This window comes from Podarcis erhardii, assembly GCF_964252035.2.
Source record: "Podarcis erhardii genome assembly, chromosome: 1".
Taxonomy (NCBI): domain Eukaryota; kingdom Metazoa; phylum Chordata; class Lepidosauria; order Squamata; family Lacertidae; genus Podarcis; species Podarcis erhardii.
The window spans coordinates 8688777-8711612 of record NC_138497.1 but is presented as its reverse complement, the minus strand read 5'-3'; the positions used below and the strand labels follow the sequence as shown (position 1 = coordinate 8711612).

Genomic DNA, 22836 nt, shown 5'->3' with positions numbered 1-22836 from the left:
AAACGGCGTTTCCATGCACTGCTCTGGTTTGCCAGAAGCGGCTTAGTCATGCTGGCCACATGACCCAGAAGCTGTACGCTGGCTCCTTCGGCCAATAAAGTGAGATGAGCGCCACAACCCCAGAGTCGGCCACGACTGGAACTAATGGTCAGGGGTCCCTTTACCTTTACCTTTACCTTTACTTCATAGCATGGATATAAATACATCTTTGTGCATAGCGTGTGCACACACGCATGCGCGCACACACACACACATATCATGGTTCGCAATATACATTGCCAGATCAAAAATTATGAACCTGATATCACGATCCAGACTTCACCCTGGTTTGGGGCGATATATTGATATATCGTGCAGCCCTAGATTTGGTGTAGTGTTCTCATTGACGGAGGATACTAATTGGCAGTTGGCAGCCTCAAGAAGCTCAACCAGTGCATGGCTTGAATCACAGCCACCTTCTGGTACTCGGGACTGAAGCCTGCCTGGTTTGGCAGCATTGTTAAATTTCTTCTTAAAATTATAGAGCACAAAATAAATAGTTAAAGCAAAACAGAGATTTTGGGGCAGAGAGATGCTCTTGTATCCCAAGGGCCTGGTGTTCATTTGGGACTACAACAGCCTCCCTGAGTTCTTGCTTCTACGCACACATTAATACCTGTAGAATTGTACATCAGCAAGCTGTAACAAAGGCAGGATGAAGGTCCAGTGCTCTCTCCTGTGTCAAGATTGCTCTGGACTTCTTACAGCTCAGAAGCAGGGAAGAATCAAAATCTGGTTGCATCTGTACCATACCTTTATAGCCATTTTAACAGTTGTGGCATACAAGTGCTATAAAGATTCTTGGGAACTGTAATTTGTAAGGGGGTTGGGAACTGGGCTTGGGTTGTTGATGTTGTTGTTATTTGATTATGTATTTTGTGGTTTTATATTCTGATTTTATCCTGTGAACCGCCCTGAGACCTCTGGGTATAGGGCGGTATATAAATTCTAACAACAACAACAACAACAAAACAACAACAACACAACAACAACAACAACAACAACAACAACAACAACAACTGTGTTGTTGTTGTTGTTGTTTTTATTATCATGACTTTTTTTTCAGCTGGAACTGAGTTCTGGCACCTCTCAGGTGAGCACCATTGCCATCATAAGAGAACAAAGGAGGTGTTCATATTGAGTTCCAGCACCTCTTTTTCTAGAAAATCGCACTGATTATTATTATTTATTAAATTTATATACTGCCCTATACCCGCCTTAGGGGGTTCTCCTAACAACTCTCCACATGCTCAACAAACTACAATTCCCAGGATTATTTGGGGGGGAAACCTTTAAATATATGGTACAGACGGGATCTGTATCACATGTCATTAGGGATGCATGAACATTAGCTGAAAAAACAATCGGCATCCTTGGGTTGTTGTTTTTAAGTGCTTTCTTTGAGTACTTGCAAAAGCCCGAGAGATTTTGCAAGCGTGGGGAAATGGTTGCTCGCCCTGTCAGCTGTTTTCAAAGTTGCTGTCTTCAACTCTGCCTGTTCAAGCAGAGTTGTCCATGGATTTGAGCACACACACCATGAAGGTCCAAAAATGGCTAGAATGAAGCAAGCAGCCACCCCCATCACTGAAGACCCCTTGGGTCAAGAAGTGAGTTCCCCTGGGGGCGCTCCAGCAGCCTTAGGGGTGGAGGAAGAGGAGGTTTAGGGTTTGAGAAGAATCGAGGCAAAACGGCCTGCTTGTGGAGTGCTGTGCCCACCTCAGTTGTCTCACAGATCTTTGAATGCTTCTGTCCCCGTCTCTAAACGTAATACATTTTGAAACCCTGCTTCCTACTTGCAATAGTGTCGGAATGAACAGTCCTTCTTATCTACACACAAAACAAGCTGCTTTATAATTTGAGCGCAGCTGTGCTGGCTGGGCCTGATAAGCGCTGTAGTCCAAAACACCAGATTGAGGAAATGTTCAAACTTCTCCAGCACAGATTTCTGAATAATATTTATCAGGTGCTCTTTGCTTCCTGAAGAGACAAAATACAATTTTTGCTAACGTTTTCTCCTTATCTTCCCGTCTTTTATTCTTTCTTGTTATCTCTCCTCCCTGCTTCTTTGCTCTTCTTCACTCCCCCCCCCCCATCCCTCCCACTACCCGGTCATCTCCTTTGAAACCCCAGAAGCTTCTGGCGCAGAGGCCCAAGGTAAGGGAAGCCTGTCTGAAGACGAGCTTATCAGTGCCATTAAAGAAGCAAAGGGCTTTTCCCACGAACACCCAGAAGGCCAGAGGTCTCCAGCTGTTGCGCCAGACAAGCAAGGTCCTAAAAAGAAGGTTCCGGAATTTGCAGCCGGCGGACTTCCTGGAGACAACGAAGGGAGCAGTGCCGAGTCTGGCGACTCCGAGATAGAGCTGGTCTCAGAAGACCCGCTGGCCGCTGAGGAGGTCCTCCACTCCAATTACATGACCTTCAGCCACGCCGGGGGTCCTCCTCCCTCCCCGGCTTCTCCTTCAATACAGTACAGCATCCTGAGAGAGGAGCGCGAGGCCGAACTGGACAGCGAGCTCATCATCGAGTCGTGCGACGCCTCGTCGGCCTCTGAGGAGAGCCCGAAGCGGGAGCACGACTCGCCCCTGATGAAGCCCGTCATTATGGACATCATCCAAGAAGAGGGCCACTCCAGGAACGAGAACAGCAGGGCTTCAAATTACAACGTAAGCAGCTCGAAGGAAAGCAGGATGAACAGGGAGAATCTCGCAGACTCTGCCGCCTACCTGAAGTGCTCCTTCACCTCGCCCAAAGCGAACCCTGACCCAACGCCTGCTTCGGCTGCTGACGCCGAAGAGACAAAGGACAAAGTAGCAGAGAAGAAATTGGCCGAGGCGGCAGCAGCTGTTGCCACAAACAAACCATCATCCAAAGACCCGGCGGCAAGGAGTCCCTGGCCTTCCCCACCGCTCCCGTTCCTAAATAAGCAGAAAGGTAATTTTGTATGTCTGTTTGTTCATCCTTTAAATGAATGCACGTTGGCCAGAATATGAACTGGGCTGGTGGAAGCTAGCTTTGTCTGGTATGCTCTGTGGCATAGCATGGTTTGCCAGTGTCCAGGGCTGTGCAGAAAGGGTGGGTGAGAGGGAAACGGATGGAGTATGCGCACACATTCAACTGCCTAATGGTGTCTGGATCACCCAGGAGATTGCAGCCATAGAGATGAGGAACGAAGAGTCGTTCTATTGTCTGGGGAGGTCAATTCCTGGTTTGGGTGGAGAAGCTGTTTTAAATGGAGCCCAGCAATGGAACTGTGCATCTGTATTGAGGCAGCACAGGGTGTTAAAATGTTTTGCCCCTAACAATTTTGCACCTGGGGCGACTGTCCCTGTGTTCCCTGCCCCACGCTACGCTACGCTACTGAGTACACTGGCCCTCTCTAGTGGATTGTGGCCTGATCCAAGGTGGGTTGCAAAAGGAGGCATTTTGGGGTTAAAAGTGTGTCATGGGTGTGACAGTTTGGAGCTACCCAGTGTAGCAGAAACAGGAGGAATTAGGAGTCTTGTCTTCCCTTGTCTTCAAGGTAAGTACATTCATGTGCTGGGAGAAGTTCTAAACAGAGTTGCTTACGACCGAGATGAACTATGGGTGTTGTCTTCAACGTAGCCTGTATCCAAGCTCCTTTTGTTGTTGGTTTGGCCACTTGCTTTCGCAGCATAAAAACAAACCACTTTGCACACGTTCTCAGATACTTTCAGGCGTCCCCATGCTGACCAGAAATGGTGTTCCCTTTCGGAAAATCACCTCTTCATATTACAGTAATATTACATATTATTAATATTAATATTACCTCGGGTTACAGACGCTTCAGGTTACAGACTCCGCTAACCCAGAAACAATACCTTGGGTTAAGAACTTTGCTTCAGAATGAGAACAGAAATTGTGTGGCAGCAGCGGGAGGCCCCATTAGCTAAAGTGGTACCTCAAGACAAGAACAGTTTCAGGTTAAGAACGGACCTCTGGAACAAATTTAGTTCTTAACCAGAGGTACCACTGTATTAGCTAAATGCACAAACTGCCACGTTGCATAAACTGCTGCATTAACAGAAAGACAGCCCTGCAGGATCAGGCCCATCTAACCCAGCATCTGTTCTATCAGTGGCCAACCAGGTGTCTGTGGAGAATCCCACAAGGGGAACACAAGTGCCATAGCACTCTCCTGGCCTCTGATTCCTTCAAGCCACACTGGAGATCGTACATAACCATTGTAGTTGGTAGCCATTGATAGCCTTTTGCTCATCTCATGCACAGTGCATGGGAAGATCCAACTTTTCCTTGCTCAGGACAGTCCCTTAGCATGCATGTAGATGGGTGGCAAAAAACTTCCTTCCCACATGAACCCCCTTGGCCAAAAGTTAACTTCTGTTGAATTTCTGCTGCGCATATCTTGTTTCTCTTGGCTTCTGTTTAGATAGAAAGCTATGAAAGGTACCAAACCCACAAAGAAAATTGTTCAGAGTTGGCTGGTCCATAAACAGTGATTTTTAAAAATAATAATAATAAAAGCAGCAGCTGCGCTAGATTTCCCTGGAGCTTTTGTTCATTATTTCCTAATATACTCTGGGAGCTTTTCCTGTTATCAGCAGTACCATTTGTCAGCTTTTCTTGATACATAGCCAAGATGAAAACCATTATGTTTGCCCATAAAAAGAGAAAAATAGAGCTAAATTCACTCCTGTTGTAAACTGCTTCAAGCTTCGTTAGATAATTTCAGCTTTGGCCAATTTACTACTCAGGAGCACTGAGTAATTCTTACTGACCTATCTGCCTTATTCATCTCTTAAAATCCTAGTAAACATAAAGGGACCCCTGACCATTAGGTCCACTCGTGACCGACTCTGGGGTTGCGGCGCTCATCTCGCTTTATTGGCCGAGGGAGCTGGCGTACAGCTTCCGGGTCATGTGGCCAGCATGACTAAGCTGCTTCTGGCGAACCAGAGCAGCGCATGAAAACGCCATTTACCTTCCCGCCGGAGTGGTACCTATTTATCTACTTGCACTTTGACGTGCTTTCAAACTGCTAGGTTGGCAGGAGCAGGGACCGAGCAACGGGAGCTCACCCTGTCGCGGGGATTCGAACCGCTGACCTTCTGATCGGCAAGTCCTAGGCTCTGTGGTTTAACCCACAGCACCACCTGCGTCCCTTCCTTAAAATCCTACTGTTCCTCTATTGAACTCAAGACAGTACAGTCAGGGGTCCCCTCATTTTATCATGCCAGCCTTGTAAGATAGGATGGGCTGTAAGAGAGGGTGGCTGGCCCAAGGACACCTGGGAGAGTTTATGCCAAGTTTGGGACTTGTTAGGAACCATAGTTCTGGTAGGGAGAGTGGTTTTATGGAACAGAGAATCTTCAGAACTTTCACTAAACTACAGTTCCCAGAATTCTTTGGGGGGGGGGGCAAGGCAGCCATGGCAGAGTGGTTCAAAACCAAGCCACTTTGCACTTTTCTCCAAACAATATGAATGACATTTTATGTTGCCTCCACAGTATAGGCAGAAAGGGTATCAGTATAATGGTAGTGAATACAGTGATGTCAGTTTGTGGGATTAGATGGGCATTCTTGAGTCAGGTTAACAATTATTTTCAAAAATATCTGACGGGCGAGGGTGAACCCTGGTGAGGCAAGAGGCATATCCTTCCCTCTCCTTTCCTCCCTCTCTGTGTGTGTATTTGTGTCTTGTTTTGCATCTTCAAAATTTAATCTGGTTTTAATATGGTTTGCTGAAGTCTTGAGAACAGGGTTGCCAACTCTTAGATATTTAATCAGCCTGTTTACTGTCGAGTGTTGTGTTATTCAGCAAAAAGATGCATTAAAATGCCTATCAGTTGGCACTCCTGTTCTTGAGGTCTAAGCAAGCCATCTCAAATCCAGATTAAAATGTGCAAGTGCAAAACAGAATGTGAGCATTTAACACCATTGATGTCCTCATTTGGGAAGGTTGCATCGCACAGAGCTTTGAAAGCTGCCTCTGTTTTTCTGACTGCTGCTCATCGTCTCCTTTCTTCCTCCCGGCCACTTTGCAGTGTGACCTTATTATGAGTTTTGCTTCCGCAGGCCCCGAAACGTGATGGTGAGATGGAAACAGATCTGAGATTTGCAGCAGAGCTAGTTCTTTCTTTTGAGCATTTGTTGCCACCCAGTGGCAATGATGAAAAGCGCAGAACTGAACTCTCATACTGTCTAAAACTCTGTTCTTATTTTATTATTGTTATCGTTTGTATATTGCTTTATATTTTTTAAGAAAGAAAAAAAATCTCAAAGTCCTTTACAACTTGCATTAAAACATCAAACCCAAACAATCCAGAATAAAACATTCCTGAAGGAAGTCAAATATAAAGTATACATTCAAAGCAACATATTGAACACAAAACTCAAAATATCATCTTATAAATTTCAAAATAAAATACTGTAAAGGAGGTCAACTACAGGCAGAGGGCCTTCTTGGTTGTGGCACCCTCCCTGTGGAACACCCTCCCTTCAGATGTCAAGGAGATAAAGAACTATGCAACTTTTATAAGACATCTGAAGGCAGCCCTATATCAGGAAGTTTTTAATGTTTGATGTTTGATTATGTTTTAATGTATGCTGTAAGTTGCCCAGAGTGGCTGGGAAACCCAGCCAGATGGGTGGGGTATCAATATCGATATCGATATCATCATCATCATCATCATTATTAAATGCACATTCAATGCAGCAATTTTAACAAAAAAATCTTAAACATTTCAAAAAACAGCATTGCTAAAGTAAGTCAAATATATTATGCACATTTTAAAACAGCATAATTGGCAAGAGACAAAAACTTATTATCTTAAGCATAGAACATGTCTGCTTCTGTTGCTGCCAATGGTGGAAGCTCAGGCTCGATGATCTCGGTCTATGCTAAGAGGCAACCAAGATGCTATCTGGCCTCTTCAGTAGCCTCAGCTTTTGTAGATGGAGTCAGTCCGAACCCCACTAGGTGGGAAAAGGTCTGCAAAGCAGGGAATAGGTTTTCAGGACTCACAGCCAAGGTTGTATCAGAAGCGTACGTATGTCAGTTAAGAAGCAGAGCTATTCCTTTATCATAATAACCTATAGTCTGGATTCTCAAAAATGAGTTTCGCTAGAACAGGGCATCTCAAAGTAGATGTTTACCTGGGCAAATGGTTTTGGATGTTCTGAGGCAATGCACTAAAGTCCTGCATAGTTTCGACTGGTTCAGATCTCACAGCCAAACCATGGTTTAGCCTCCAGGACTTAATCTCTCCCCAGTCCTCCCTTTTCATATTCAAATTCTCTTCCTTGCTTCTTTTGTACAATGCACAAAGAATATGGTAGTTAGGCTGGAAATCTTAATTCAGAATACATTTTGAACCATTGTTTCACATTCTGTTTTGGAAGCAAATGAGAGAGAGAGAGATTGTGTGTGTCGAGGCACAAAATAGTACTGGGGAATAAATATGAAGAACTTTGATATTTTGCTTCAGAGATGTACCTCTGCGAGGGGAACACACGGTCTCATCTAACATTTTGCAGCACCCTTAAGAAACTACAGCCCCCAGGATTCCTTTGGGGAAGCTATGACTGTTTAAAGTGGCATGATGTGGTCTGTGTTGTGATAGATGTTGTGATAGATTGATCTGGATTGTGATAGGTCAATCGGTGTGGGCATTGTGATTGGCTGATCTGTACTGGTGTCTGGGTTGTGACAGGTTGATCTGTGTTGGGCTGGAATGATGAGTGGATATACTGCTTGCTGACAAGAGCTTTGCTGACACATAGAATAGCTCGGCTTTGCTGCGGAAGAGCAAATTTTTGTGTGTGTGACTTCTTCCTGTTGAATGGTCTCTTTAAATGTGGAGGTTCATTATTGTTCCACAAGATGTGTATGTCTTTAAGGGCCAGAGCAAATAACGTGACCCAGTTTTACAGCTGTGAAGCAGTATAGCAGGTGCTGTTAAGTTCTGTTAATTAAGCTGTGTCAGCAATTGGGTATAGTATATAAAGAGCAGCACCTCGCTCTCTCAGTACCCTGGTTGATGCTTGTTGATATATTTAATATAAAAGGAGTTTTTGTTTTTGTTATTAAAACCTTGCTAAAGTTATTTTGTGTTCCTTGTAATGTGTGGTCTCCCCAGCAAGCTCTCTGCAGTGCAACTAATCTGCAAATAGCCAACACTTCCTTCATGGCCCAGCCCATCTATCAGACTTCTATCTTTCGTAGAATCATAGAATTGTAGAGTTGGAAGGGACCCTGAGGGTCATCCAGTCCAACCCCCTGCAATGCAGGAATCTCTGCTAAAGCACCCATGACAGATGGGCCTCCAACATCTCCTTGAAAACCTCCCTGGAAGGATTGTCTACCGCCTCCCGTGGGAGACCGTTCCACTGTAGAACAGCTCTTACTCTCAGAAAGTTCTTCCTGATGTGTAGTCGGAATCTCCTTTCTTGTGACTTGAAGCCAACAGTTCGAGTCCTACCTTCCACAGCCAGAGAAAACAACACTGGCCCTCATGGCAACATTGCAGAGGATGCAAAACCTGCGCCCCGCCATTCTTAACATTGGATTCCCTCCCCTGCATGTCTCATTCTGCCCTCCTGGCAGAAATGCAGCATCTTATTCCTGAGGATACTCCTCTGTGGTCTTTCTTAGAGGGAAGCTCTCCCAGTGCACACACCTTGCCTATCAAAGTGGCAGGGATTTCCCCAGGTGAAGTAATTATGCATTTGCATCATTGGTAGAAAACCTGCTTTGCTTGTAGAGCTTCTTATATTCAATCAGTACGTTTTGGTGCTGACCTTTAAAGCCCTAACGGCCTCGGCCCAGTATACCTGAAGGAGCGTCTCCACCCCCATTGTTCAGCCCGGACACTGTGGTCCAGCTCTGAGGGCCTTTTGGCGGTTCCCTCCCTGTGAGAAGTGAGGTTACAGGGAACCAGGCAGAGGGCCTTTTCGGTGGTGGCACCTGCCCTGTGAATGCCCTCCCATCAGATGTGAAGGAAATAAACAACTATGTGACGTTTAGAACACATCTGAAGGCAGCACTCTTTAGGGAAGTTTTTAATGGCTGATGTTTTCTCGTGTTTTTAATATTCTGTTGGAAGCCGCCCAGAGTGGCTGGGGAAACCCAGCCAGATGGGCGGGGTATTAATAATAAATTATTATTATTATTATTATTATTATTATTAGTCATCATCTTTAAGCTACACCCTGGCTGTGCCTGCAATAACCAAATTGGACTTATTTTGGGGAAAAGGTTTGTTCCCCCCCCCCCCGGAAAGAGTGCCTGTAGCCCATGTAAAGTATAATATCACTAGTGTACCCACTATGTTTCTTTGACAGAGTCTCTGGGGTTTTAGCAGCAGCACAGTTGACAGGAATTCAACTGGTGCAGTTTCCCCAGGATGGAGATGCAACAGGAAATGCTGTTCCTGATGAATATCTGCCTGCCATTCAGCTGTTAAAAGTACAGGCCCTCTGTCAGGCAAAAGTGAGCAATGGCGACTGCCATCGGAGGTCTTTTAGCCCCTCTGCAAACAAACAAGCAAAAAAACAGCTGCCACAAATGGAAATGTAAAAGAACCAACATGTTCTATTGCTTGGGAAATTTCTCCTTATTGGTAATTCCTTTTAAAATAATTTTCTTTCCTGCACCTTCTATTAACTAGCATTTTCCTGAAGGCAAAACACCACAAATAAACAAACGAAAAAGATAAAACATACAACTGAAAAATTAAAAAATGCAAATAAATAAATAAAAATAATTTAAAACCAGAGGCGGCAGCACTGCACAGCAGTTTAAAAAGGGGGAAACAACAATCAGAAAGAAGAGACATTTTGTTTATTGCCATGTTATTCTGGCAGAATCTGGCAGAAGAAGAACAACTCCACTTCTTTTCACAAGATAAAAAACGCAGGGTTGAAGGAAACATTGGCACCAGTTTGAAATACTACACTTCTCCAAGGCCATTTTAAACAAAGGCACACTCAGGTGTGGCCCGTCGCAGATCCCTGAAAAGTGTACCTGCATGCAAACATCTGTTGATCACATCAGCTGTTGATCACATTTTTAGGTATACCTTGCAACTGCAAACAAAGATCTAGGGTGGCCATGTTTTGAAAGGCATAAAAGAGGACACACCTGCCGTCTTCTACTTTTAACTATGAATCATTTTACATACCCATGAAAAGAAGGGCGTGTCCTGGAAAAAGAGGACATATGGCAACCCTGACGCAAGAACATCAGACAACCCTGCCTTAAACCCTGGGTTCCTGCTGCCAGTCATTGTAGAGACAATACTGATCTAGTTGTATGAAGTGCGACGCGACTCAATAAAAAGCAACTGCCTTGTGTTTCTGAAACTTGGGAAGGTGCTTAAAAAGGGGTGGAGGCGTGTAGAGAATTTGCCAAAATCCAGACTTACTGCTTTACTGAGCTTTATGATTTGTATTTCAGGTCTGAGTCTGGAAGGTGAGGGGAAGAGCTGGTTTGCTTTGCAGCATCCAGACATGATTCTTACCCATTTCTTTTATCTTTTATTTGCTCATAACGGTGTACAATGAGCTCATGCATCTTTTCCCCCAGGGGAAACCCTCAAGAGCCAGCCCACCCCAAAGATCTTATTTCCTTTCTTTCTTCTCACTGTTATTATTTATTAAATTTCTGGCCCGCACTTTCTCCCAAAGGAGCCTAGGAGCGCAAACAGTGGAGCAAAACATTAAAAAAAAAAGATTAAAAACATTTAAGAACCTATAACCTCGGAACAGAGATACTGGAAAAGGAGGGCTGCAAAGCTTGTATATTTTTCTGTTAATGATAGCTCGCCTACCTAGGGGTTGCTGCTGTTACCATGGAGAAGCGGAGTTTTGAAGCTTCACGGTGCGGCCTGTTTTGCAGAGGTTGCCTGAGATTTCATTTTTCGCAGGAGTGGCTTTGTTTGCTACAATTGTGCCTGAACAATACCAGTATCTCTCCTGACAAATAAAAATTTGTGGGTGCAGAATGAGATGTTTTGCTAGGATGTTTGAGCAAACACGTGAGGCTGGATTCCGTCGTCTGCATGTTTTCTAAGTAGGCTGGCTTTGTAATCGGCAGCAAAGCTGTAACTGAGTTCAGAGCAGAAGGGATGCTTAGCTTAATATTTCGGAGCCATCTGCTGCCAGCACTCCTGCATTCTGGCCCCATCTGGTTTACTTTTTATAGCGCTTGAATAACAATAGTGGAGGGGAACCCCCTCTTTATTTGAGGTGGTTTTGCAAAGCTTTTGCCTTCAAAGGAAACCATTTCTGGGTCAACCTGGCTGCTGAGGAACCCCTGAGCTTCTCACACATTCATCCTGTTCATTGCAGAGAATTCGGGGAGCGTTGGGTCAGCAGCAGTGCCCACATTGTCTTGCTAAGGCCTCATGCTCTGTTGCCCCACAAATGCACCAAAGGTTTCACTCAGTACTGTAGGTACTCAGAGGAAACATATCAATCTCTACTGTTCTTCTCATGGACGGAGTTGCCATTATGTTAGGGTCTCCCACAGACCACAGTTTGAAAGCCACCATGCTAAATATTTTGACTCATCTCCAACCTTTATTACGGTCCAGAGACCCAACAAATCATTACAAAGCAATACACAATTCATACAGCCTACCTCCAGGTTAAACAAGCATTTTGTTTAGAATATAGGGATCATTTGTTCTTACAACCACCGATAAAAACTTTGCCACTGCTAATGTTCTAGCATTTGTCCGGTCTTCCAGTAGGAACCTGACATAGTGAGCCTCTGATTTTCCCGGGAAAAGGTACCAGCAAGGGTAGTATCAGTTCAGCCCTGGCTTGCTCATATTTTGCACAATGCAACAAAATATGTTTTATGGAATCGATGTCTTGAGCACACGAGCAAAGTCTGTCCTGGTAGGGAACTCCTCTCAAAATATTATGACTCAGTTCTCAGTCAAGTCTATGATGTGACGCCTTACACAGGTCTCAGGCTGCTGTAAGACCGTAACAGATTGGAGAACTGGCCCTAAACTAACAAAATGGATTTCAGTAGAGACAAATGTCAGGTTCTGTACTTAGGCAGGAAGAACCAGCTGCACAAATATAAGATGGCAGAAAGTATCACTCTTTTCTTCCTTTGTCAGACCACATCTGGAATGCTGTGCCCGGTTCTGAGTTTAAGAAGTTTAAGAAGGATATTGACAAGAAGGATATTGACAAGCTGGAAGGTGTGCAGAGGAGGGCGACCAAGATGATTAAGGGTCTGGAAACCAAGTGTTCCTTATGAGGAACGGTTGAGGGAGTTTGGTATATTTAACCTGGGAGAGAAGAGACTGAGAGGAGATGTGATAGCACCTTCAAATATCTAAAGGGCTGTCACATGGTGATGTTTTCTTCTGCTCGGGAGGGTAGGATCCAGACAAATGGCTATAAATGGCAAGAAAGGAATTTCCGACTAAGCATCAGGAAGAGCTTTCTGAGCTGTTCAACAGTGGAACGGTCTCCCATAGCTCAGTGGTGGACTCTCATTCTTTCGAGGTTTTGACTTGGAGTCCTCAATCTCACCCCCTTGTAGAAAGAGGATCCTATCCCAGTGTCAATAGTTTCGCCATCAGGACTATATCTCCAGCTCATGCACCTCCTCTGACCCCCTGCCTCCGGGTTTGAGGGAACCTTCAGCAAAGGGATCCCTGGCGGACCACCTTCTCCAAATGTTGACGATGATTAACTACATTGATACCCCACCCTTTTCTCCAGGGAGCTATATGTGGCATGCCTAGCTCTCCTCTCCATTTTATCACAACAACCCTGTGAGGTAGGTTAGGCTAAGAGGCAGTAACTGGTCTAAGGTCACTCACTGAGCTTGACAGCTGGGTGGGAATTTGAACCTTGGTCTCTCTGGTCTTAGTCTCTAATGCTACACCGCATTGACTCAGGAACAAGGTCAAGGCATGGTCCTTGACCTTTGCACATGGACCCAACCTTCGCGTCTCTGTATTGGTTGTGGACGGTCAGTTTTGAATGCCGGCACTCTAACTCAGGGTGGCATAAGCCAAGTTGAGAGTGGTTCTGAGCATATGCAGAGTGCCTTCCCTCTCAGTCAGACCTTACACACCTGGGACTGGAGTGTGGAGGTGGCAGGAGTCGGGTGTGAAGTAGGGAGCCACATCTATCACAACATCAGTACAGTCACACTTGCCACAAGTTGGAGATTGAACTGGCAGGTGTGTCTCCAGCTTGAGCTACAGGGGAAGGTGCTGATATCTCTTGAAAGAACTTATTTGTTCCCTGGGCATCGTTTTCCTGTTTAGCAACCCTTAGCCACAAAGCACACACTTCAGTCCATTTTTAAAAGGGATGGAAGTAATTTTTCTTGCATCGCTGTGTGTCTTCGAGGAACAATTGCACTTAAAATATACCCTGCAAACTGGAGATCTCGCGTTTGTCCCTGCTGGCATTCAGGCTGATGTGTGACAAAGCATCACGCTTTATCTGATGTCGCTGAAGGGCAGCTCATTTATTCGCTTTGAAAGTAATGTTGGCTGCCAGTTTCTACTGCAGCTTCGCTCCTAAACAATCTGTCCCCCCCCCCTTTCTCATGATTAAGAGACACGTCACCTGATACAGATCAACCAGGAAGCCCAAGGAGAAGAGGGACAATGAATAGCTCCAGTTAATGCCATGATTGCAATCATACACACCCTATTAGAGACAGGATGGGGGGGTTGAGTGTACATGCGTGTAAATGTATGCACATGAACACTAAGGCACCGTGTGGTGTATATCTGGTGATGGAAGTTTCATTTGAATTGTTGGTAATGTGTGACAGTTGTGTTTTTCTGCTACGTAACAGCTGGTGAGCCAGTGTGGTGTAGTGGTTCAGAGCGATGGACTTGTAATCTGGGGAACTGGGTTCGATTCCCCGCTCCTCCACATGCAGCTGCTGGGTGACCTTGGGCTAGTCACACTTCTCTGAAGTCTCTCAGCCCCACTCACCTCACAGAGTGTTTGTTGTGGGGGAGGAAGGGAAAGGAGATTGTTAGCCGCTTTGAGACTTCTTAGGGTAGTGATAAAGCAGGATATCAAATCCAAACTCTTCTTCTACTTGGCTTTTGAATCAGTGCAGTACAGATTATTGGAGAGTAAATGAAAGCAGCAAGCCCCGAAGAGCCTTCAGCGATGTTTAGTTGTGTGGCAGCGAGTGATCTTCGGTACGAGACTAGGCGTGTGATGTCCCTAGTTTCATCTCTGAAATGCTGGGCAGCATGCAGAGACCACTTGCAGTTTACAGCAGGGATGGCGAACTTGAATAGCCCTCAAGATGTTGCTTGATGGACTAGATCAGGCTTCCCCAAACTTGGGTTTCCAGCTATTGTTGGACTTCAATTCCCATCATCCCTAGCTAGCAGGACCAGTGGTCAGGGATGATGGGAACTGTAGTTCAGAAAACAGCTGGATACCCAAGTTTTGGAAACCCTGGACTAGATTATTCTTGTGGTCCCATCCAACTATACAGTTATATGATTCTATGACTACAAATCCATCATCCATAACCATTTGCCCATCTGACAACAATTGGTCCCCCATACCAGCCCTAGTTTAAGAAAAAGGTCATGCTACAATCAGCCTGTTAGTCTTTAAGGTGCCACAGGATACTGTACTGTTTGAATTGTTTCTTATATTTGTATCTTTTCCTTCTTCTATGGAGCCCAAGGCAGCAGACTTGTTTTCCTAGGTCAGGCATGCCCATACTTGACCCTCCAGCTGTTTTGGGACTACAGCTCCCATCATCCCTAGCTAACAGGACCAGTGGTCAGGGATGATGGGAATTGTAGTCCCAAAACAGCTGGAAGGCCAAGTTTGGCCATGCCTGTCCTAGGTGGTCACCCACTCAGGTAGTGACCAGACCCAAACCTGGAAGTTCTGTTGATGGGGACATGAGATGAGACCTTCTCTGTGCCTGCACCTAATTCACAGAGGCCAGCATGGCCTTATGAGGAAGTCCACCAATCCCCCATCCCTCGTTTAGTGAGGTTTCTTACTGATAGATGTATGTCATAATTTTCACCCCCCTTTTTTGCTAGTATGTGAATAAATTGACAAGTATTTTGGGTTGCTGACCAAGTTTGCTTACTATCTCATGGTAGGTTTGGCCTAGGATAGAAAAGTTGTACCACAGAGACAGCAAAGAGGCGAAACATACTGTGTGATATATTGTGTGTGTGTAGAGAGAGGGAGAGAGAAGTGCATTTCGTACCCTGGTGAGCTGATCAATAAGTTTGCTGGTTGAGCTGACACAATAGAAATAAGACCAGCTAGTGAACTGGAAATGAATTTGAATGTGCTCAGTCTCTTGATTAAGCTACTAAAACATGGAGATGGCTGTCTTCTGTTTACCTCTCAGCAAGGGTTAGGGGGAGAAACCGAATTCAGATTTCATTTAAAGGTGGCCCTACTTAATTTGCACTTTATGAAACAACACACAAACCAAAAGACAGCCATATTTGATAAATTGACATGTCTTTGAATATTGCAGTGAAGTTTCCAGGTTTGAAACTGGGTATTCTGGGCTGAAGTGTCCATTAAAAACTGCATATATTCGAGTAAAGAACATGTAAAATTCATTGTTTTGGGAGAAATTGCTTTGCAAAAATGTGTATATTAGGCAGAAATGCATGTAAATGTGTATATTAGCAAAAAATTATACTGAAACACTGATGAATTTTATATATATATATATATATATATATATATATATATATATATATATACACACACACACACGCATACATACAGTGGTGCCTCGCAAGACGAAAAGAATCCGTTCCGCGATTCTCTTCGTCTAGCGGTTTTTTCGTCTTGCGAAGCAAGCCCATTGACGGCTTAGTGGATTAGCGCTATTAGCGGCTTAGCGGCTTTTAGCGGCTTAGCGGATAAGCAAATAAGCGGCTTATCGGATAAGCAGATAAGCGGCTTAACGGCTTAGAAAAAGGGGGGGGGAGGAAAAAAGTCGGTAAAACTCGCAAGACATTTTCGTCTTGCGAAGCAAGCCCATAGGAAATTCGTTTTGCGAAGCACCTCCAAAACGGAAAACCCTTTCCTCTAGTGGGTTTTTCGTCTTGCGAGGCATTCGTCTTGCGGGGCACCACTGTATGTATGTATGTATGTGTGTGTGTGTGTGTGTGTGTGTGTATATATATATATATATATTTGCTTTCGTAGATATATATATTGTAGATATATATATAGATATATATATATATATATATTTCGTATATATATATATTGCAAACTGCTGTGGAAGTGCAGAGAGCTGAACATAAGACTGGAAATGTGGAAAACAGAGAGAAACATGGATGGACAGTTTTGCCACTCAGCTCTTCCTCTTACTTTGAACCTCTTCCCTTAAAACACCCTCTCTGGATACACTGTAGTCGACTTTGTCAATGTCATTCTTAAAATGTGGCCTTCAGAGCTGGACACACTACGGTCGCTGTGGCCTCTGGTCGGTGCTGCATGGAGCTGTTGTTTTTCTTGTGGCCTGGACACTTTGCTTCAGTTTATGCATCCTGAGAGTCCATTAGCTTTTTAAGCTGTGCTCTTAGCTTTGAGAGGAAAGGTCAGCCCAAAGGCAAGTCTGAAACCCTGGGAGACGCATCATTTTAAGACCTCGCTCAAAACCTCCACTTATCTCCACAAACTTGCCTCTAATTGGATTGTTTTGAGGAGTGATTGGGAGAAATTCATATAGGCTGCCAGAGTCCTTGTAAAAAGAAAGGAAGGGAGGAAATCAATACGAATGCAGTAATCCTGGTAGCCAATTACTTTAGGTGGTTTGAAAGCAACCCAGCCTCTCTTTTTTACTAATTAACAGGATACCAGGCCAAACAGGTTCAGTATTATTTACTTTGTATATCCACCACTAAATGCTTGCTTATAGTATGTGTGCTTTTCAGATTACACTTTTCAGTTTATGCTTTTAGCTTATTCCAGAAACATCACGTAGCCATTTGATTCTGCCACACCCATTCCACACTTTTGCTGATTGAGTGAAAGGGGCTTTTTGCACTTGCAGGTAAGTAAAGCCCTCTCGTGTTCAGTGAACATTTGGAAAGAATATATTTTTGGGGGGGTCAGGGGGTTGCTTTTTATCCCTGTGTCTTCACTTCAAGGTCCAAACAGAACATTCACCTGTTCAACTGTACACACATAGCTTCTGCACTGTCAATCGGACAGCAACCTTTTTCAGCGTTTAGACAAATTCATGGGCGATAAGACTGTCAAAGACCACTAGCTTAAGTACCTTAAGTACTGGAAGTCTAGCTCTTAGCATCCGTCTGCCTTGAGAGACAATGGAGTGAGCCTCTGGAGAGAAGTCAAACTGCTGCGTTAACTAAGTGACCCCCCTGGGGCGAAAGCCTGCGCAGCGTGTATGGAGGTTCTGGGCTGCCCAGATGACTGCCTTCTTGGCCTGGCTGATGTGGTCCAAAGGAAAGCAGAGCAATACGCTTGGCCCTAGCTTGGCTGCAGGAGTTGCCGGAAGGAGACGTACAAGGCACCATTCCACCATCTTAGGGACTCCGCTCCGCATTTGTGTAGGGTTTACTCAAAGTCAATTCTTTATTAGGCATAGCAAACCACACATTATCAAACAAACACCATATACAAATTGTGCAAAATACGAATTCAGTGTAACAAGGTTTGTCCCAGTCAGATCTTTAACTCCAGAGAAAATCAATTTGCATAAATAATACAATATAACACTACCACATCACTGATCGGTTAAGAACCAATAAATCTCTTTATAATGGCCCAATCTTTCTACATGGACAGCACTCCAAAATTCAGCCACTATTAAAGTAATTTGATCATTCCTGTCCGAGAGCAGGTCCTGAACCCTTGGAGGCATTGAATTGAGCCTGTTAAGTTGTAAGGTCTCTAATAATGGTCTTCTGGCATAAATGCCAAAATCACAAGAAGAGAAAATAGGGTTTACTCCTTAGCCTTTTCTTCTACCGAAGAGATCCTGTAAGGCAGCGGAGGTTTAGGATCTAGTTTTCCTTCCTTCCTTCTAGATGGGTTACCTTCCCAGGTGGGACGAGCCCCCACCTGCCCCTCACTTCCCTCTGCAGCATGTGCAGAAACCGCCTTCTTGACCGTTGAACCCACTATTGGTCTCGTCCGCTCAATCCACTGGAGCCTGTCTTCGCATGCAGGGGAAATCCCTAATTCACTGAGGCTTGGAGATCCATCAGCTACCCTCACTTGGTCGAAGCTGTTTCCTGGGGTGTGGCTGCTGTCACATGCTGACAGCTTCTAGGAGCCACAGGTGAGAGGTGAGTACAGGTTGGGGGCCAAAGGTGGACAAATTAGATCAGAAGGAGCACCATGTGTCCCCCACCAGAGGTACTACCCCTCCCCTGACACCCTACCAAATTCTGGCTTCCACTCCTTAGCATTACAGTTTCATTTGTCACCCACCGCAGTTCTCTGACTCATCTTAGGCCCTTGCATCTACACACTGTGGTGACTTAGAAAACTCCATATGGTAGCCTTCCAAACGATTCAGGTTATCACACCAAAATAACCCAGTTACTTAACTGAAACTTCAATGTTATTAATCATCTGAAACGTACTCTGTAGCATGGTATCCTCCCCCCCCCAAAAAAAAATACGTGCATAGATCCCTTTAGACATGTAACTCCAATTTGTCCCTGAACCTTTTTTTTAATGCCCTAGTTTGCATTCTGTTTCACACATCCTTTTAAACGCCAGTTCTGCTGCTTAATCTCATTTCAAAACTTCTCTTCGCTGAATTCTGTGAGCTGCTTATCAGACCATAAGACTAATCTATCATTTGTAATTAATTTTTTTTTCTCCTATGCTTCCTTCTGCAACTTGGGCCTTTAGATAATGGCTTCATCTCCAAGGTCGTTTCATCAGCGCAAAGAAAAACAGATGTGACCCTCTAATATTAGGAACCCCCACTTCCTTTTCTTCTCGTTGTTTTTCTCTCTTTGCCACACAGCTACTGCTGAGCTGCTTTGATTTTCTTTCTTTCCCTAACCTGGTGCCGCCCTGATGTTCCTGGTCTACAATTCCCATAATCCCTCACCATTGGCCATACTGACTAGAACTGATGGTAATTGTAGTCCAAAGCATCTGAAACACACCAGCTTGGGAAGGCTGCTCTGAACCATTGCCTTCCCCCACTACATTGTGGCTACACCTTGCCAATGGCTGTGGGTTGCAGTAATGGTCAAAATTGTCTCTTTGTAGGGAACTAGCCCTTTGGAAAATACTCTGCCTGAATCATGGCATGGAATCATTCTAAGGGTGCTTCCAGAACAACCTATTTATTGAGCGTTCAGCCTGATCAGTTTGCAAGGAAATTAAACAACGTGAATGAACATTCGTCATGGTTTATTTATGGGGAGGTTAGATGATGTTGTGTCAAAGCAAGCATTACCCAGTGCTTTCCAGTGCAGTTTCCCATAAGTGCCCTTGTTGCAAAAATTCTGATCTTTTGGGGAAGCTCAAACCTCCCAGTCAGCTATAATTGTTCCACCTGAATTTGCCAGTATGTAATTGAATCGCATCCCCTAAAATTTCAGCAGTGTGGAAGCGTGCTAAAAGACCCAAATTGTGATGTTGTATTTGTGTAGAACATCTTTCCCCAGTGACCATGTCAGGGACTGGTTGGATGCTGGGAATGGTGGGAGAAACCACTTGGGGAATCCCAAAGGGAAGAGGGCTCAGAGCCAGGGGAGTGGTGGTGGAATGATGATGAGTGGTCAGAAGGAAAAGAGGATATCTGTGACATCTGTAAGGTAAAGGAAAAGGGACCCCTGACCATTAGGTCCAGTCGCAGATGACTCTGGGGTTGTGGCGCTCATCTCGCTTTATTGGCCGAGGGAGCCGGCGTACAGCTTCCGGGTCATGTGGCCAACTTGACTAAGCCGCTTCTGGAGAACCAGAGCAGCACATGGAAACGCCATTTACCTTCCCGCCAGAGCGGTACCTATTTATCTACTTGCACTTTTGTACTTTCGAACTGCTAAGTTGGCAGGAGCAGGGACCGAGCAATGGGAGCTCACCCCATCGCGGGGATTCGAACCGCTGACCTTGTGATCGGCAAGTCCTAGGCTCTGTGGTTTAACCCACAGTGCCACACGCGTCCCTTGTGACATCTGTAAATAACAGCTAAATCAAAAGGGGTGTGTGTGTGTAAGTAACTCTTTGCTGACAACACTGAACGTGTGCTTGATGGGAACTTGAGATGGGAACCTGCAGCTTTCCAGATGTTGCTGGACTACAACTCCCATCATCCCTGGTTCCCCATCCCTGCTCTATTCTGTAAGGAGATAGAGTCTGTGAAACTCTTCTGGACCTCCCCCCCACTGGAGCAAAGGAGCGATGAACAGTACGGGTTTCCAATGGGGGGGGGATGTGTCTGGAGCTCCACTAGACCAGATTCCTTGTTCCCTGCAGATAGGAAGGCTCCCTGCCTGCTGTTAGCGCTCCTCTATTTACTTTAAGGAAGAGATGGCTTTGCTCGTAACCAAGGGAGGCTGAAGGAGGGGTGCCCACTCCAGCGAAGTAAACAGAGAGGCCCACTAGCACAAGATCTCTGAATCTAAGACATTTTGTTCCACTTGTGGCCTGGAATAAAAGAAAAGCTCCTTAAAAGAGGGGGGCGCCTTCCGAGTGGATGCGCATGACACCCATCTGAACTCTTGATTAATTTCTAGCCATGTTTCCATGGAAGCAGAAGAGGGAATTGACAAGTGATGGCTGCAGTTCTGAGCTTGTTTTGTGTGTGGCTGGCTTATGCGGCTTCTGATTATTCCAAGCAGAACTGTGTTTTAGCTTTAAAAGAAACGCACTGCTAAAATTCATCAATGTCATTCTAAGTTTATTATTATTATTATTTCAGCTCAAACCAACCTGCCACATTTACAGGAGTGGCACTTTAGGAGTCCCATCTTGTCTGCTTTCAGGAAAAGGAGTTTTATTCTCTATTGCTGATTGCCTGGTCAAGGAAGCTTCAACACTGGAGATGGCAGAGGGCAAAAAGCTACGTATTAGGGCCAGCGCTTTGATTAAAATTGTGCAGAACAGCTGTCACAGCGTCTGATAAATTTCTGCCCCACCTAAAATTTATCTAAGAGCTGTTCAACAGTGGAACGGTCTCCCCCAGGAGGTGGTGGACTCTCCTTCCTTGGAGGTTTTTAAGTAGAGATTGGATAGCCATCCATCATGGATGCTTGAGCTCTGATTCTGCATGGCAGAGGTTGGGCAGAATCTAGCATCTAGAAGCAGAAATCAACAATAGGAACAAATGTATGCCCAGCGCCCAGCAGAGGGTTCCCACAAAATTGGGGTGTGTGTGTGTGCATGGTGCGCACTGCACGTGAGTGATGTCATGTGCATCATGAGTTGCACGCATGAGGCTGAGCGCTCTGGAGAAGCCAGCCACTAGACCTGCAACATGAATTGGGTGTACGTGTGACAACACGCGTGTGCAATACGCTCAGGAACAGCTGCATTTTAGTTGGGACATTAATCCAGGAGGTGCAGATCCTGTTTCCCCCCTTCCTTGATGTGGCAAAGAGCTGGGTGGGGGCAGGGGCAATGTGGCAGTGACTACACCGCTCTGTTCTGAAACTCAAGCAGTTGGCCCAGGATCTTGCTACGAGAACTTGGATGCCTTGCTTTGGCTGCAGGAGTGCTGTCCGTGGTCCTGAACTCACACCATGGACTCTCTCCAAGGTGCTGGTGCAACCAGGAACCTTGGCTTTCCCCTTGTTGGGGCCATCATCCTTCTCCTTGGTGTTGGGCATCCCCATCAATTGCAACACACAAGTGCACAAACAAAACTAGGCTGGTAACCCTACTTGTGTAGACTTCATTATGTCAAGAATGGGTGTGTTAATCTGCCTTTGCATCCCTAATTCTGTTTTACCTGTTGAAGAGTTATTGCTATTGCATCCTATTAGGTGTCTAGTTTTTTTTAAATATCAAAAGTGTTTCATGAAGAAAAATAGTATTGGGCTGGGGAAGTCAGTAGCTGCCCAGAGTGGCTAGGGAAACCCAGTCAGATGGGCATAGTACAAATAAGAAAATTATTATTGACTAGGGATATGACAAGGACATCTTCCTTACTTTACTATTATTATTATTATTTCATTATCCTGCAAACAATAAATGTTGAGAAAAATGTCTCCAACGTTGAGTACTGTAGCTCTCAATATGCCCCCCCAGTTGACTTTTTCCAATGCATTAGGCCTGCTGTTCCCAAGAGATTGGCCTTGTAGAGCCCAATGACTCTATGCAGGATCTTTGGCAAAGTGGCTCTTTGAGGGATTTACAAGAAGAAGTAGATTGATGGCTCCCTTTAGAATGCTGAAGAAATCAAGTGCTGCTCCAGATAATCCCATCCACCCAGCAGCGACCCGCCCATCCTGATCTTAACAATATTGCCCCTCCGGGTGAGCATTCCTAAAAGAATGGTTAATTACCATAATCCAGATTCAGTGGCAGAGATTAAAAACACACACAGCTCCAGATCCTACACTGGGCTGATTATAAGGCAGTGGACAGAGTTTTCAGATGCAGACCTAAGGAAGCCTGTCCCTTTGAGTGGTGCACTTAATGGATGGCCTTGGGCGGTGGCTCTGCTGTTGTTTACCCTCGGCAAATGACCTTCTCCACATGGTGACTGCGATGGGGGGGAAAACAACAACCAAGGGAAGGCTTTGCAAATGATTTTGTGCATGTAAATTATTCAGCGCTGCTCACACACTTACAGGGTCAAAGTCATAAACC

At 45.0% G+C, this 22836-nt stretch overlaps 1 protein-coding gene across 3 annotated transcripts in view; it reads left to right on the top strand.

Annotated features, from left to right (window-relative positions):
- The window catches only part of RTN1 (reticulon 1), a 142130-nt gene that overhangs the window by 79708 nt on the left and 39586 nt on the right, over positions 1-22836 (top strand). For all 3 annotated transcript variants that reach the window (XM_081860714.1, XM_081860713.1, XM_081860715.1), the window contains exon 3: positions 2170-2970. In XM_081860714.1, coding sequence (XP_081716840.1) covers positions 2170-2970 — 801 coding nt within the window. The remainder of the gene's footprint in view (positions 1-2169; positions 2971-22836) is intronic.